At 40.3% G+C, this 17730-nt stretch overlaps 2 protein-coding genes across 4 annotated transcripts in view; both read right to left on the bottom strand.

Annotated features, from left to right (window-relative positions):
- Positions 1 to 1297: 1297 nt before the first annotated feature.
- c1qtnf5 (C1q and TNF related 5) lies at positions 1298 to 6983 on the bottom strand. Its single transcript, XM_038693701.1, has 3 exons — positions 6721 to 6983; positions 3188 to 3432; positions 1298 to 3108 (listed from the first exon to the last, which is right to left on the bottom strand). Exons 2-3 carry the CDS (start codon positions 3417 to 3419, stop codon positions 2588 to 2590), a joined length of 753 nt encoding a protein of 250 aa, XP_038549629.1. The 5' UTR covers positions 3420 to 3432; positions 6721 to 6983; the 3' UTR covers positions 1298 to 2587.
- Positions 6984 to 10306: 3323 nt separating this feature from the next.
- Positions 10307 to 17730, bottom strand: part of kmt2a (lysine (K)-specific methyltransferase 2A) — a 40690-nt gene continuing 33266 nt past the window's right edge. For all 3 annotated transcript variants that reach the window (XM_038692439.1, XM_038692438.1, XM_038692437.1), the window contains exons 29-34: positions 17080 to 17154; positions 16754 to 16928; positions 15802 to 15909; positions 15550 to 15630; positions 15210 to 15339; positions 10307 to 15102 (exon numbers count right to left, since the gene is read on the bottom strand). In XM_038692439.1, coding sequence (XP_038548367.1) covers positions 14827 to 15102; positions 15210 to 15339; positions 15550 to 15630; positions 15802 to 15909; positions 16754 to 16928; positions 17080 to 17154 — 845 coding nt within the window. In that variant the 3' untranslated portion in view covers positions 10307 to 14826. The remainder of the gene's footprint in view (positions 15103 to 15209; positions 15340 to 15549; positions 15631 to 15801; positions 15910 to 16753; positions 16929 to 17079; positions 17155 to 17730) is intronic.

Raw genomic sequence — 17730 nt, 5'->3', positions numbered from 1 at the left:
ATGTTCCCTGCAGACAGTGTTTTAGCTGCTGAACAGTGGTACAACACTGCCCCCTGCTGGACAAAGTAGTACGTCCAACTAGATGAACCAACTTTGCCAAATCAGCAAGAATAACAGCATATTTCTTCTAGATTCTGGTTTCATCCTCAAATAATATTTTTCGTTTTAATAGAATAGACTCAGCTACTTCAGTTACTACCTACACATATCTTCATTTTAATTTGGGGATTTTTGACGACCTGAGGAGAAATTTATGTTCCATACTTGCTTCTGGAGTCTCCACTGGTTGTTTGGCAACCTCAGGCAAGGTTGTAGAAATATCTAAATATTAGATATTTCGAGTAGCTAGAAATGTCTATTATGGGTAGAAAAGGGTTTCTTTAAGCAGGCGTAAAACAGTCATGTAGGGACATACAATGTACAGAAAATATAATATAACTTAAATTAATTAATGAAATGAGCAAAACATACAACTTTACAGACATTTTTGGTGGCTAGTCAAATATCTCTCACAGTGGTTGGGTTATGCTGGGGGGATTTTGAGCTCAGTATTTTCCAAAATCCTCGCTATGGCCATGCCTTCAAAACAGTGTTCACACTTTTGTCTACCATATTGTCATACATGTCTCACTATTTTAACTACACTGTATCTGCATCAAATCTTTAATCCAGATGCCAAACTCGTGCTCCTCACTCTCCTTCACACCCGCCCACCAATGAGATTTCAGGGTGATGTCACTGTCTGCTTGGCCATCAGCTTCAAGCAGTTAGGGGAAGATTTTTGTGCCTTTAACTTATGGAAATAACGTATTGATGCCAGGGGAGAATTGATTAACTCCCTGCTTCTCTTATTCTACCCTAGAGGGAAAGGTTATGAGGATATATTTAAAGCTTAATTATGTGGAGGAGTCTCAGGGAATGGAGGGAAAATAAAATTTCCTCATGTCTGAGGTAGTGTGTTTGACAGGCCTGTCTTGGGTTCTGGTCTTGTCTGTGTTTACCCTCCTAAATAAAAAATCCTGCCTCAAGAAAACTGTCAAGAGAGGACTGAGCTCAGTAAACTGGGAAATAATACATGTTCTTAATAGTTTCATTTATTATCAGTGACGGGAAGAAGGAGATGACTTGCATCAACCTGCTCACTGTGTTGTAGCTGGAGAGGTACTTTCAGCATTTGGGAAAATCATTAGGCAGAGGTAAACACAGTAAATCCAGTGGAAAATGAATATTTTCCAGCTTTTTTTATTATGGTATTTGCTTTGGTAGTGATTTGCCTTTGGTAATAAAAACCAGAGAGTTGGGTGTCAAATTTTATTGATAAAAGTGCCAAGTGAAAGTTGATTAATCAGGCAGTGGTGGAACGTAACCAAGTACATTTACTGACTGAAGTACTGTACTTTTGAAGTACTTAAATTTTTAAGTTTACTTAAAGTATTTCCACATTATGCTATTTTATTCATGTAATCCATTACATTTCAGAGGGAAACGTTGCACACTGCATTTATCTATTAACAGTTAAAGCTACTACTTACTTCTCAGATTAAGGTTTAAAAAACGTTTAAAAAACATGTTAACGATTAAACCAGTGGTTCCCAAACCTTTGGGCTTGTGACCCCTCACAAAAGAGCAGTTGTCGTGTTTCAGATGTCTATGAGTTGTTAGCAGCTCCAACAGGGAGTGAATTCCTGTCTAAACTTCTCAGATGGTTTCATTTAAATGACAATTTGAAGCTCAGTGAAGTGAAATTATTCAAAAAGGAGGGGAGGGGGAGTGTGAATTGTTTCTCCCTTCCTGTCCTATCAGTCATCTCATAACCCCTCAGATTTATTAAAACTAGCTCCACTTTGAGCAGCTACAACAGTAAAATGCCACATACTGATGTGTCAGTATTAACAATTTTATCTTTTCATTCACAATAATATATGACTCAAAGGAGCTATTTTTCTGCAGAAAGAGTAGTTTTACTTTAAATACTTGTACATTTTGCTGATAATACTTCAACTTAAGTAGTGATACAAATATCAAATATCTCTCAAGTTGAAAGTTTAGAACTGACTTATTGCAACAATTAGTCAAACTGATCTCCTCACGTTTGTCAAGTATCAAGTATGTCAGTCTGTGTGTGTGTGTGTGTGTGTTTTAAAAACAACAATCATTTATTCATTTCTTCATGTTCGCTGTGCAGAAATTAACAGGAAGACGAAGTGCAATAGTAGCATGAAAGCTGTGTGGCCTGGAGTTGGCTGGAGGCCTTTGTCATAACATCTGTTAAGAGAATTTAGTGCCACAGCAGTTTAAAGAACAGAAGAACAGACACTGAATAAATGTTACTGCTGCTTGTGTGTGTCTGTACCTCACAACCTCACACTTCACCAGTACGGTATGTGCCATTCAAGTAACATTGTCTGGAGTGTTATTCTTTTACTTCTTACACAAATACAGATGTACCAAGTCACATCTTATTCACTTGTTTTTATCCAGAACTGCTCAATTAGAACAACTGAACGAACAAAAAAAAAAGAAAAAAGAAACCGGTTGTGGTTCATTTCCCAAATTGGGATATGACTTTGTTTTGTTCATATGCACGTCATGCAAAAACAGCCGAGTTTTTCCAGTCTGAGTACACCAGGAAGCCGGTGAAGGTGCTGTCTGTCTTGGTGCTGGAGTATAATCCGTTGTACTCTGACAGAGCCATCTGGACCCACACCTGGTCACCAGGGACGAGGTGGAGCAGGGAGCCGCCTGATAGAGATGCCGGTTTGGGCCAGTTGCCATAGAACTGGAAATAAGATGCCACCGTGTGTGCGTTTTTCATCAGGTCAAACTGCAGGCTGGCACGGTACACTGTGGCGTGGACGGCGAAGTAGTACACTCCAGGGACTTTGCAGGTGAAGCGTCCCGTCTCCGCGTTGTAGTCGCCCTGCTCATTGAGCACGATCTTGTCGAAGCGCACTACATCGCCTACCGTCGGGGGTAAAGTGCGGGTCTCAGATAGTTTGGCACTGAAGGCTGATTTGGGGGCCACCGCACACTCTCCTGCCTGGCCCCTCTCTCCTTTATCTCCTGGGTCACCTCTGTCCCCTGTCAGGCCTCGCACTCCTGTCTCACCTTTGAGAGGAAGAGGACATGAGCATCCACTGCAGACATTTATCACATATTCACACACATATAAGAAAAACTAGAGCACCTGGTTCTCCCCTGTCCCCCTTCTCTCCCTTCTCCCCAGGAACAGCATCTCTCCCGTCCCTCCCGTCTCTCCCCGGCTGACCAGGACTCCCGTGAGCTCCAGGAGAGCCCGGGATACCAGGGTGACCAGTGCACAGACTGGGAGGGATCTTGTTGTCCTCTATCTGGTTGGAAAGATGGACTTGGAGGAGAAGGAGGGAGTGCAGCAAGGGCACCAGCCTGAGTGAGGTCATTGCAGCGTCACGGCTGAGAGAGAAAAGAGAAATAAATAAAAAAAACATAAAGACTCACAAGAATAAAGAAAGGTATTTGGGAACATTATGGTTTACAAACTGTAGAGGAGTTACACCAAAGTTTGAACTGAAATACAAACAGCTGGATAACAGTGATTAAACAAAAGTGCACCAAAAAAGCCACTCACTTTAAATCAAGCATTTTCAGATGACACATGGGCAGCATATGTAAACACACTGAAATGAGTGTTTTACAACATAATTTAAGGACTTGCAATATAAGACTCAATTTACCTTTTCTTGTCAAACACACTGTGGCACTGGGTTACAGTTTTAGTTGCAGTTAAAGCGAATCTGTGAAATGAATTTAAGTATTATCCTCTCCAGTTAAAAAACTAGATTGTGACTGGCTGAGAGCTACAACTTCATAACATTACTATTTAAAACAAGATAAAAACCCTGCAGGATGACGGCCAGTTAAAACTGCTGCAATATTCAGTGTTCAAGCACACTGACATTTAGTCCCAAAGTAAAAATGGGCTAACTTTTCAAAACATAGCATATATAATTTTAAATACTTTACTAGTGTCTATTTAAAACATAATTAATCAGGCACTTCACTTGTACGAACAGAGAAATATATTAATTCTTCTCACTGAGCTTGAGGGCAAAGAAAAATTGAAATAACCATATTACATTACTGAGTTGGCATTATTCATTAGATGGAAGGAAATCTTTTATCAAATCTAATAGCTGAAATATTAAAACATGCCAAGGTGGAGTTTTTTTTTATTGCAATTTGACTGTAACAACATCCACGTGGAACTTGTGTTTATTAACACAGGTGCAGCTTTTGGTTCCAGCTGGTGAAATAATGGGTCAAGAGTCATGATACTAAGAACAGCATTCTCTGTTTCAGGGAAGACACATGGTGGGAAGTGATGGGGGAAAAATTGCCTGAAATAAAAGACAATTATATGACAAGCAGTGGCACAAATGGTTTTGCTTTTTTTTTTTTTTTTTTACATGCAACCAGCATCCATAATCCTAAAGTTTTTACATCAAACACCCCTTATTTTGGTTGAATAATTTAAATGTTAAACCAAATAATATTCACTTTATCTGACAGCTACATGTTTAAGTGAGAGACATTCAAAGTTGGTGACTACAAATTCTGTTTTTTTCAGTTCAGGAGGACAAAAATAATGCAAATTCCTGAGCTAATGATTATTTATACCTTCAAAACAAAAAATGGCACTCACAGTTTCTTCACAGATGTTTCTAGTAAAAGTTTGATGAGATTCTGAATACCAGATGGGCCTACTCAGAAACTACTCACAGTCACACTTGAAAGTTTAAAAAGCTTCATCCTCTAGTTCTCTTCTCTTTCTGTCTGCTTCTGTTTCCTGTTTGTGTGTGAACCTGAATCAAGAACCACACTCCTCAGCTGATCCAGCTTGCACAGTATGAGGGATAACAAATTGGACATTGCTGCTACCTAACCTGTATAAAATCAGTAAGTGTGTTTATATTACAGCAACCTTGCTCACAGCGTTTTTCCTGCATGGTCTGTGGTCAAGAGAGACACCGGCTGGTCTCCACTGTGGCCCTGTTTGGCCGTCTTTCCGACAGCAGGACAGGCGTCACAGGACCGTAAACTGAGCTGATGAGCTGAGCAGGACAGGATCACTGTCTCAGAGAACCGGCTTCTTGTGGGATCCAACTTTATGGTTTACTCATGAGGACTTGCTGTTTGCGGTTTGTGACAATGATGAGAAAAGTTTTTGTCGTCTAGCCGCAGTTCTGCTAATTGGAACTGAAAGCTTAACAAGAGAGAGAGAGAGAGAGGAAGAAGGGAGACTAGAAAGACAAAGAAAAAGAGAAACAGTGAGAAAAAAAAGGAGGAGGGAGAAAGAAAATGCATGTCATGTCTTCCTGGCAGAAGAGGAGAGCAGACAAGAGGACTGGAGAGTCTGAACAACTGTCTGCCATTACTCCTCAGTAGCCCTCAGATGATTGGAAACAATACAATAACTGTACAAAAGACAGGTCCACTGTTTGTAGACCACTAATAAGTGAACTACGATGCTTACTGTACAACTACACACATGGTTTGTCTCAGATTATACAGCCAAAACAGCTTGTTGTCTTGTTTTTTTAATGTAGGTTCACAATCTGCTGACAGTTAGGACATTCTTGCATTTTTTTTTTTTGTCGCTTGCTGTAGTATATCTCATAAGGGTGATGCCCACATGAAAGAACTCCAGAGAAAACTGAACCCAGTCACTGGCCCGGAGTTTTGATTTCAATAAGTCCAGTGATTAAGATTCATCTTCTGGACACACAACATGGGTGATTGAGATGAACTTTTACAGGCAGCTCAAAGCTCAATTTTCTCTGTAAGAAAGAAATCAGCGACATCCAACAACCATTTGGGAAAGTTTGGCACATTGCCTTAAGACCAGCTGCAGCGCACTGATAATATCCACATTTACTGTAACCCATTATCAGGCTGTTAAAGGCGAAGCTGCACATTTATTTGAACCCTCCATTGCTGAAAAATGCTATACCTGGAGGTGGAAAGTACTCTAACTAAGTAAATTTAGTCAAGTACTTTACCTGATCACAATTTTGAGATGTACTTTACTTTAGTATTCAATTTTCTTCCACTTTGTACTTTCACACCACCAAATTTCAGAGAGTATTATTGTACTTTTTACTCCACTGGTCTGACAGCTTTAGTTAACACTCACCTCACATATGAAGATTTTCTATATAGATTATAAGTAATTAAGTATTAGTGTTTGTATATTAGGATTATTAATAGTCAATGTCAGCTCCACCTTGACCAGGAGCAACATTAAAATATGGCTTAAACTTGATTGCATCAGTAACAATAAGTAATTAATTTTATATATAACAATTTAACACTGACATGGGCCATTCTGTTACATAATGATTACTTTTATTTGAAGTACATTTTGTGGAGAATACGTCTGTACTTTTACTTAAGTAAGATATTGATTGCAGGACTTTTACTGTGGTATTGCTACTTTTGCTTAAGTAAAGGATCTGAATACTTCTTCCTCCTCTGCCTCCAAGTTTTCTATATAATCCAGCTCAACAGTCATCTCTACACAGTGTCTGAGGGAATTAAAAGATGCCACTACTTCTGCTCTGAACCCTAAAGTCAAAAGACATCATCTCAGCCCAGCACCCTGACATGTGCAGACTTCACCTGTGTGCGCTGAAACACTGAAGAGCAGCTTTCATTCACAATTCAGGACAAAAATCTACTTACCAGATGATGTAGTGAAGTCTTTGAGAGCTGCTGCAGCTGCTGCTGATGTTCGCAGAGTGTCGCAGAGAATCCAGTGAAAGCCGTTCCTCCCAACCAGAGAGTCTGGCTGGGAAAAAACTGAAAAGAAATGGGAAAGAAAACCAATTAGAAGGCGGGGTGGGTGGGAGAGGAGGAACCCAGGGGTGGAGGAGAGAGAACAGGGAAGAAAATAGTTGATGTTTATCCAGCACAAATAAAGGAGAAATATTCAACTATATAACAAAACTGAGACAATAAATATGAAAGGATGGATTTGGGCGAGAAAAGTTAGAGGATAACAAATGGAGGAAAGCTTAGGAGATTGCATAACAGTGTTTGGGAAACTCTCCAAGACACAACCACAGAGAGTTCAGAGGGCTGTGGTGAGAAAGAGGCAAATGTCACGGCAATGAACTCCCACTGAAAACGAGCTGCCCTCCTCTCTTTAATACACAAAACAACACTGCTTTAAGAAGACAGAAAAGAGCGGTAAAGAGAGAGACAAATACAGACATCAACTGAAATAGAGGCAAACACATTCACATATTCTTCTCTCTGCTCTGTGAGTTTCATTATCTGCCTCCAAGATGAGGCAATTTACTCCATCCAGATAGCATCTCCCTTCTAATATCAGTCTCCCACTCAAGCAAGACTCCATGACAGTAATCCTCTTTTCCCCGTAATCCTCCAGCGGCGGTGTTAAGTTGATAAAGCAAGAGGTCTTAATATCTTTTTGGCAAGGAAGCTAAATGTGAACTGGTTAGAATTTTGCAGCTCCTTTGAATTCAGGCCAGTGAAAACATGTTTTCACTGTTATTATGCAGCAGTGACCCCAAACGGACCAGAAGTGTGCCAAAAGTGGAGATGGCGGAGGAGTGTGAGATCACGGTCCATCGAGTCTAATCTATGTGGGAGAAGAGAAAACGAAAATAAGCAGGGTGATGCTTCGGAGCAGAAGCATTGCTTATTGGAGGACCGACATTTTACAGTGCAGTGGAAACACAGGCCTGTGATGTGCTGGTTTCTTTTCAGTTTGTTTTAAGATTGTACCCAGCAGTGTCCATCAGTGTGTCCACCAAAGTATAACTACTTTATAGTTTGTACAGACATTCATGGTCCTCAGAGTATGAATCCTAATGACTTTGTGGATCTGCTAACTTTTAATCTAGCACCATCATCAGGTCAAACTTTGTCGGCCTCTGCTGATAATTAGCAAATTTTGACAACATGCTAACACACTAAATTAAGATCCTGAACATCATTAGTAAACATAATACCTGCTTTATATCAGTAAGTTAGCATTATGATGTTAGCATCTAGCTCAAAGCAGCATTGTGCCTAAATTTAGCCTCATACAGGCTCTAGAGTTTCTATTTGTACATTTGGGCTAACCAAGTTACAGCAGCTAATGTTTGTACTTATTGGCAAAAAATTACTCATCTGCGAATATGTCCGTTGTCTAACCAAAAGTAATTAACAGGTTATCCACATATGATAAACAACAGCCTGCTTCAGTTGTGGATGAATGAAGGTGCTGTTGTTGTAGAAACACATGTCATCAGCATACAATTTCAGTTAGACTGCAAACTATTTGTGGTCGGGAGACATGAATCTGCTAGGGTAGCATGGTGGCGCGGTGACCCAGTGGATAGCAAAGAAGATCCTGGGTTCAAACCCCGGTTGCCCCGGGCCTTTCTGTGTGTAGTTTTCATGTTTTCTGTGTCTGTGTGGGTCTCCCCTGGGTGCTCCGCTTTCCCACACCATCAAAAACATGTTAGGTTATCCAGTCAGCGCCTTTGACCAGTGTTGTATATCTGGAGTTGGTCCCCAGGCGCTGTACAGTGGCTCCTTTGATGGATGGGTTTAATGTAGAGAATGAATTTTGCGATGTGTATGTGAAAATAAAAGTGCATTTACCTTTACATGTCTCTCTATTGAAGTGTGGACACCACGAAATGTTATGAGGTTTTACATGAGCCATTTACATCGTTATCTACAGTAGATTTGCTAAAAGTTATATTAACTCTCAACACTGTAAAATTTGAAAGAGAAATCTTCAGCTTTACTAAGGGGACCAGTATTTTTTCTGGAGGACTGGACTTGACTCACAGGCCACAATTTGCCAACCAAAGGGATAATAGTCCGAATACCACAGAGTAAATCATTTCATCAAAATTTGTTTTCAATTCAGTTTTTATGTGTTATTTTGGCAACATATTGAGGCAATTAAAATTACATAACTGATTGTGAAAACGTGCATACACCCTGCAGCCTTATACCCTTAGTATTTTGGTGTTACATGTAGCCTAAGGTCACACTAAGAACAAAGAGTGAAACTGTTCACTGTACACATGGGTCTGCTTAGTGTTTTAACACTGAAACACTGGTTTTATGGGAATGTGATAGGAGGGAGGAGGCACGTCAGCAGCTCTTTGAAACAAGAGCTGACTTTCCTTCGAATCTGAGTCATCAGGCTGGGGTGAGGAGGGGTTTCAGCAGGCTCCTGTGGAGGCAGCGAGCTATAACTGCAGTGAGACACAGCAGAGTTAAGATGTGTTTTTAATTAGGAGCGCCAGAATCAGCACATTCTCACACATTTCCCGTAAGAACCTGTAAACTGCTGCTTGGAGGATTCACTGTTAATTTGGACCACTTGGCAAGCTAACAATCTGAATTCATTTCTAGTGCCTGGTGGTGGTGAAGGTAGAGCAAAAGTGTGTGAGGGTTAGCTGAATAACAAGGCAGCTGAACTCAGTCTGTTTCAGAAACAGTCCAACTTTTCACAGTAAAAACAAACACATGCAGGGACTGTCATGACATCACAAAGCTGTGAACACAGACATTGTGCTTCTAAAAATTTAAATAAAATAAATATTGTAGTGTGACGATATGCTTATTTCTCACATCTGTAAACTTTAAAACATGTCCATATTGTGCCCAGAGAAAACTGACTCAACTGTACATTGACATGTACGATATTCACTAAATAAGTTTGAGTTAAAAATTTGTTTTATATAAAATGCCATATAAGGTACAAATCTTATAAATATAATTTAGTGTATAATAATTTAGTGTTTCCTTATTAATTCTTTAGTGCTACTTTTATATACTTTGTGCTTTAAGTCTGTAATTATTATGTTACTGTCAGTATTACCGTCAGTAATAAACTTGAAACCTTCAAACAAAAAACTGTTTAGCAGATTAGTTAAAATGTGATTTGTGGTAAAAAGGCTAAAACACTTGTATGGAGGTTCACAGTTCATTCTTGGCCTTGCATACAGCATTTGAGAAAACATTGTCACCACAATGTCCACTGAGTAGCTTTGATCACGTCACACAATCTTCTAGCAGATGCTGTTTCCAGTTTTCTAAAAACAAACTTTTAGAAAAACTTTTTCTCGTCCATGTTGGCTTTAAAGCATCTGATGAGATGATTGAAACCTCCAGAAGAGCTATATTATACCATGTTGTTCTAAACCACCGATATATTCCTGTAAGAGACAATGCGTTTTTAGATATTCAGCAGCTGCCCAATCAAACAGCAAACGAGGCAAGAGACAAGAAAGAGTAAAGGAGACATGTTTATTATTTAAACTATCACTTAAATAAAAAAGTGCATAGAAAATAAACATGATTAGAAACTTTTCTTTTTACACTTATGTACAACTTTGTTTCCTAATTATACATTCAACCAAGTAGTTTGTGGTTCATTTTCACTGTGGTGGTTTTCCTTCATTTCGTTGATGTGTATTGAAAGAACACTATTAAAACGGGAGTTTGAAATATGACAGTTGAACATATGAACACCGTTATTACAGAGAGCGGGAGTATTGATAAGACAAAGGTATATTCAAGGCATAAGAAACGAGCCTGTTCATGATCCATGATCCCTCTTTTTGCACGTCATACCGCCCGCTCCCTCTGTGACACCACTCCCATCCTAGGCTGATAATGTCTATACACAAGAAACAATTACAAATACACGTTACATACTTGTTCGACCTCTCCAAAACCTTGAATTGTAAAAGAACAATTCAGGGCGGATGTTGCACAAAATAAATAAATTAAATGTTTTCAACATCAGCATTATCTCAGCATTATGACTTTCTATAAAACAAAAAACAAAACAAAAACAAACATACATGATAAGTACAACCAAAAGCTTCAGAGGAGAGAGAGGTGGTCAGGGAGACATGAAAGGTTTCCAAAAATGAAATACGCCATATTGGTGGGATCTTTAAAACTCCTGGTCAGTCTCCACAAACCAAACTCTTAATTTATACCACATTAAGTGAGCAGTCTAAAAAGTCCCTGTTAAAACGTACAAAGAAAAAACAGAAAAACATTCACTACAACAACCAGGGGAAAAAGAAAACTAAATGGCTGACCTCAAGAAGTTCACAACCACATTAATACAGTTACATTTCTTATCACATAAAAACCGTTCCTGTCTGAAAAGAAAAAGAAAAACTGCAATGCTCCTTGCTGACGAAGGAACACTCACAGGCACAGCAAAATTGGTACTGGATATCAATATACAAAAGAATGATGCACGTTAGTTTCATCTGATAGTACTGTAACACAAAACCATTATAGAGTACATTGAAACATTGCTATTAACCATTATAAATCTGCTGTTTTGCTACTGTAACTAAGTTTGTCTGTCCATTCCATATATTGTATAGATACTAAAGTACAAGAAATTACTATGCATGTTTCCGTATAATATTGTTATGTATTTATAGTATAATTACAGATAATGACGGAGAAGGGCCACTGGTGTGGCGTGGTAAAATGAAGTCCAAAGAAACAACAGAGACCATTTTCCTTTTTGTATATATGCTGTTAAACAGTTAAATAAATCAGTTACTGTTCACTGAACCCTCTGACCCTGAAAATCTAGAAGTGGATCTCGAGATGTGAGAGCCGTCGACAGAGCCCTTGGCATCAGTAAACGTGTTGTCACCAATGCTAGCGTGGAGTGTTGAGCTAACCCAGTAAGAACCTGTTGTCCTACAGACAGAAATGCCACTGCTGTTCTCACTTCAGTAATATTCCCAGTGCTGAAACGAAACTGCTGCTGCTGCCCAGTTTGAGGACATATCTACACACCGTCCATGTCTACGAGGGTTGGTGAGACAAGAACTGAAAACAAATGTAGCTGACAAAGTATCAACGTCATGACAAGTCTGGTTACGTGGAGGAGGAATATACATTCATTGTTGACCTTAGCAGCTGAACCCAGCAAGCCCAATGTCGGTGCAGCTGTACAACCACGAGGCTGGTCTGTCAGTCAGGGTTGGGAAGGGATGTCCCTCAAGACTGATCTCTGGCGCCTAAATGGAAAAGTACAGCCGAGGTTTGTACACACCGCACCTTCAGGAAGGAAAGGGCTGCTGGTGTGGTCCCTGCCTTCACTTTGTTGCAGAAAAAAATAGTCAAGTGCACTTCACTAGAGCCTCAAACACCACTTTTCCGGAGTCAACAAGACCAATGCAAGTTGGCCAGACTCAGTTTTTATATCAGGGCCCTGATGCACAAACTCAAAGTATTCTCAGTGACTATCTGTGCTTGGGGTTTCAGCATTGGAGTTGCATTGTCTGTCTGGAGCTGAGATTTCCTATGTCTATTCAGTGCCTGTGTCACAGCTAAAGTGCAAACCACGTGTGGGTCCTATTTTATGTGTCAGTTCACAACATCAAGGAGCAGTGTGGGAGTAACTGCGATAACGAAGTCAGCATGAACGGCGGACAACAACAATAAATTAATTAAAAAACAAAAGTCCTTGACTTGAGTCACATAGTGGAACCAGTCGGTTTAAACAGTCTAATTAAATGTTTGGTGCAGGACATGAAGGCCTGTCAGAGCTCATTTACAACTAAGGCAAACCATGAGGGGACTAAATGATTTGAATTTTCAAATGCTGAGTGTGTGTAGTCACCAGGATGAGGTGTTTTTAATAAACGGATTGGTTCAAGGGAGGTATGATGAATGCTGTTGGCAGCATTAAAATAAAGGCACCTCTTTATTATAGACCAAGTCTGCAGAGGGACAAAACACTTTAAACGGATGGGAATCATGTTGGATTTTACACATGTGCCAATTGGCTGTGAGCCTGTTAACTCAAACGTTTTTGATGCGACTGCCTGGTAGCAGCATGTAAGTGGACTTGATTCTCAGTGTGATGAGGCGTGGAGACAATAAGGCGGGAGAGAGGAGATATCTGTTATGGATCAACAATCTTAACTCTCTCAAGTGCATAATAGTTCACGTGACTGCCATACTGCCAGCTCAAACTGGAACAATGAAAAAACGGTCTGCTCCGGCCAAACGGCCCATGATAGATACAAGAGCTACTGGTGGACTGAACTAAAAGGGGACCAAGCCACAGACCAGTGTCAGTCTTTGGAATCAAAGAAAACATTCAGGCTACAAATTAAAAAAAACAACACAAAATTACAACAAAAAACTTTAAAAAGGCAGCGGAATACAAAACATAGAGACCAAGCATTAGTGTTTGTAAACCTCTATTTCCTACAAAAATGGCAATAAAATAAATACGATTTTTAAAAAAATATAAATACCATCATTAAGTGCTATTCACTAGTGAGTGCTTTTTAAGTCTTTTTTTTTGTAGAAAAATATACATTATTTACATTTGTTTTGTTTTTTTTTAAAAGCAAGCATGATATTTCCCTGTCCATAATAAAAAGACAGGTGACAGACAAGACTTTAATACAAATAAAAAAACACTTTCCATAGTAATGGTTATCACAACAGGCCACGAAGAAAACAAGCTGTGTGAAAATTCAATTCAAGGGCGTGATGTTTGGTTCTCTTTGCTGCTGTAATTTGGAACGTGATTCAAAAGTTTGAGCTTATATAATTACCACAAACAACTTTGATAATAACAACAGCATGCACAAGCTTGCAACACGCCTGTCTGTATGTTTCTGTAAGATCCGCAGCTGTTTCTGGATCACAGCTCCAAAAATCAATTATAAATATGTCTACTAAAGCACATCAGTAGGGTTCTCCAGTCCCTTGGTTGTCAGTCCACCAGAATCTCTAGCTGCCTCGCTGTCTCAGGCCAGAGGCTTAATCCCATTGATAACATGACTACAGAGCTACCAAGCTGTCAGACTAAAAGTCAATTTAAGTACAGTGGATGGTATCAACCTCAGATATCACCCTTTACATGAACGGTCAAAAATAACCTTCTGTTTTTTTTTAATCTATGTTCGTATTCCCCTTGTCTCTTTTTTCTCTCTTCCTCTGTGTGGCCACTGCTCCCCCTAGTGTTTCCACCCCTACAGCTCTAATCAGGCTGCTATACGCCAGCAGCTCCTATTTACAGTGTTACAAGCTTTAAAAAAAGCCCGGTTAGGGGAAGGTTCCACTGAATCACAACGGCTCTGAAGGCATCAGGGCACATTCAGACAGGGAAATGTGCATCAACAACAGCTGACACTGAGATAAAAAAACAAAAGAAATTGTAACGAGGTTCTAATTTTTCCTTCTAGCAAAATTGCTCTTCCAAGTCCCTTCAACAAATTGCACTTTGGTGTAAAATGGAACCAAGTTCTTTGATATTTTTTTTTCTTCTATGTTCACATCTCAGCATTAGTAGACCGTAACATATTTCTAGAATATTAAGGAGGATGGGCCAATGTAAAAAATTATGAAGGGGTATCTTTAACATCCAAATATAAATGAAAGTTAATATTGCAATGTTGTGAAGGCTCAAACCGTTTCATAACTCACCTCTTAAGGTGAAACGTCCCATGCCAAATGTAAATGACACAAAAGGAGGCACAATATGTTGGAATTTCTACAAGTGGCCCCTCCTCCAAAATGGCCCTACCTGTATATACAGCATGAACCACAACCGCTGTCTCTGCTGTGTTCTGCCAACACCAGCAAGCAGAAACACTGACAGAGCTCGCGCCCTGTTGGCAGCTTTGGTCCTACGTGGACCGGACCCAGGAAATCGACACGAAGCCGGTGCCACGGCAAACCCCTAGCAGCGGTGTCCTCAGAAAATTGTGCCACTGTAGCAGTCCTCTTTGAATTATTTTGATACAGGTGTCAGTTAAGGAACTTACGACACTTCTTTGCACCACAGTTGCAGGGCAGCTTGTTGCTGGCATCCTCAATAGGGAACTTGTAGTCGTAGGTGAGCTCCTCTCCGCAGTAGATGCGCCGAGAGGCAAAGATGACGATGTGCTTCTGGCCGTCCACAGTGATGACACGAGAGTGGCAGTTGGGCTCACAGGAGTGGTTGATGAAGCGGGCAGCGTTGCCATGAACAGTGGCATCTACCACCTCGTAATCATCAATGCGAAACATGTAACAGCCAATCCCCTTTGAGGAAAGAAAAGACAGAGGTTGTATGTTTGATGCTCCCACCACTTTTTATATTAATCAAAGAACTAATACATTTCATTCAAAGTTCATTCGCAAGACCTCACCTTTCCATCATAATATTTCTCCCGTTTGTCTGTGAGCACAGACCGAATGACATTTCCAGAGTACTCAATGACCATCTCCCCGGCATCAATGGTTTTCTTGCAGAACAGACCTCGGCCATGAATGGGAGACCTGCAGAAGGATGCAGTGTAAACCATTCATTACGTATGTTGATTTTAAACCCTTTTTTATACCTTCAAGTTTGTCAAGACTTTCCTTTAAGTTGTTGAGCTGAAAGTGTGCAGTTAATTTGAACAAACAATAAACTGTTGTGATGAAGAGGAATGAAATTTAACTTTTCATCAACCTAAATAGTTAATAAATGATTAACGCAGATCTAACCTGTAGACTCCAACAGTTTCTTTAGAGGTGGCCTTGAGCTGTTTGAATCTCACAGTCAGTGGTAGCTCCATGGAGGTTCGCCTGCAACAACAGCATGAAAAAGAAGATATGGTTTCTGTTTCTCACTAACATTGAGATAAGATAATCCGTTATTGATTCACATGGGGGGAATTCAGGTGTTTGCAGCAGCACAAAGAAAGATTGCATTTACAGTGAAAAAATAACTGGGATGTTATTAAACCTGAAACTGACCTGGCAGTCCTGAGCTGCCCTTCGTCATCATCGTCTTCCTGCGGCCTGTACTCAGGAGGCTGACGGTGTTTTGAGGCCAAGAAATTGAACATGTCAAAAACAGACCTCCTGGAAGGCAAACAGATGGAATAGGTAGCAGTCAGTAACACAAACACACAAGATCCAGAACAGGTTTGGTTACAAGTTCAACTAAAACCAACTTTCCAATAAGGAATTTTATAGGTAGAATTGAGATGATTCTCCACCTGTCGAATTCATACTCCAAAAAAATAAGGGTCAGTATAATAGGTCATAATTGCTAGTTATCTCAGTTAGCTGCACAGCTAACTTGATCACTGTCTTATGAGCTGATGGAGACTGGAATGGGCACCAGAATCGGACACAGCCTCCGAGAATGATGGAGGTCAGTTTTACTATAGGGAATATAGTAGTGAGGTGATTTACAGCAGCTCTGACCAGGACTCTGACTCCAGGGACGACAAAGACAAGGCGGGTTCAGGCGGGGACAGGAGAGGTGACAAGCGGTAGCAAGAGGGAAGTTGGGCGTCAGACAGCCAGCCTTACACGTGTAAGGCCAGAATATTTTTACATCTAACTCTGTGAATTAAGGGTTTATTTTGACCAAACAAGAGTTGGTGATTACTAGAACAGTGGAAAGACTATCCAAGGTGGGTTTGGTGATACTTGTACATGTTTTAAAGTCTTCAATCTCTTAAAATCATACACACTGCACCTTTAAGTCAGAAAGAAGGTTACTGGTAATGAACCATTACCCAAGCAAGGATGATTTTCATATTTCTTACATTGTTTATTAACAGTGCCATATACAGTATGTACGATAAAAATACAAGCACAAGTACAGTGTGGTAATAAAAGTAGTAATTGGTTGTGTTGTACACACACCGCAATCTAACGTCCCATAGTTGTGTGCATGTGTAGGTCCCTTCCTAACCTGTGATGGGTCTCTGCGCGGGCTGATCCATGGGGGTTGATGGGAGGTTCATCGGTTTCCTCTGGTTTGTGGAAGCGGAAACGGTAGCTCCGACAGTGTCTGGAGCCGTAAAGCTGCTCGAGCAGGAAGACCACTGCCTCGTGGACGACTCCCAGCATCCTCAATCCATTCACACCTGGGTGCAGCAGATGAACACGTCCACGATGAATCATTTGCAAGGTCATGGTAAATATTAGTCAACAGTGGAAACCGTAAAACGCATTCTAAAAACATTTACTGTGTATGTTGTTCTTTGTTATTTTGATATTGTCAGAGTGGCGCCTCACCTTCAAAAGAGAGCTCTTTGAGTCGTGCATTGGAGCGAGCTTCCTGCACCTTATCAGTCAGGGATTTCCAAGCCTCTGTAAAGGGACGGACAGGACAGCTCAGTATTTCATGCACACTGTATGTTCAGTGTTTCACACATCAACAGCACGTGTTCTAATTTTTTTTTTTATCACTTTATATGAATGCACATGTAGTGTATATGTGAAAAGTAGTAAAAGTAATATTTTATGTACACCATGTTTAATGTGGTAGTTCTGTCAAGGTTAATCAAATGCAGCCAGGAAATTGGGTGCATTTTGTGTGTACAGCAATGATTTGTGTTAAAATGTAATATAAATACTTAGAAACAAAGAGGGCATTGTTACTTTGTGACTGAAAATAGCTCTGTGGGTGGTGATGGGGCAGTGGATAAAGACGCCTGCCTTTGGTGTGAGAGACCTGGGTTCGAATCCACTGTGAGAGCAAAGAGACACCAATGTGTCCCTGAGCAAGACACTTAACCCCTAGTTGCTCCAGAGGCGTGCGACCTCTGACATAAGTAGCAATTGTATGTCGCTTTGGATAAAAGCATCAGCTAAAAAAAGTACATACAACAAGTCGCTCATTGCAGCCAACACGTAGTGGCCCAAATACCACAAATGTGGTAAAGG

This window comes from Micropterus salmoides, unplaced genomic scaffold (assembly GCF_014851395.1).
Source record: "Micropterus salmoides isolate LMB-PRFRI ecotype aquatic unplaced genomic scaffold, ASM1485139v1 Ms_hic_scaffold_3, whole genome shotgun sequence".
NCBI classification, from domain to species: Eukaryota; Metazoa; Chordata; class Actinopteri; order Centrarchiformes; family Centrarchidae; genus Micropterus; species Micropterus salmoides.
Note: the sequence above shows the minus strand (reverse complement) of the source record. Positions and strands in the feature narration are given on the sequence as shown.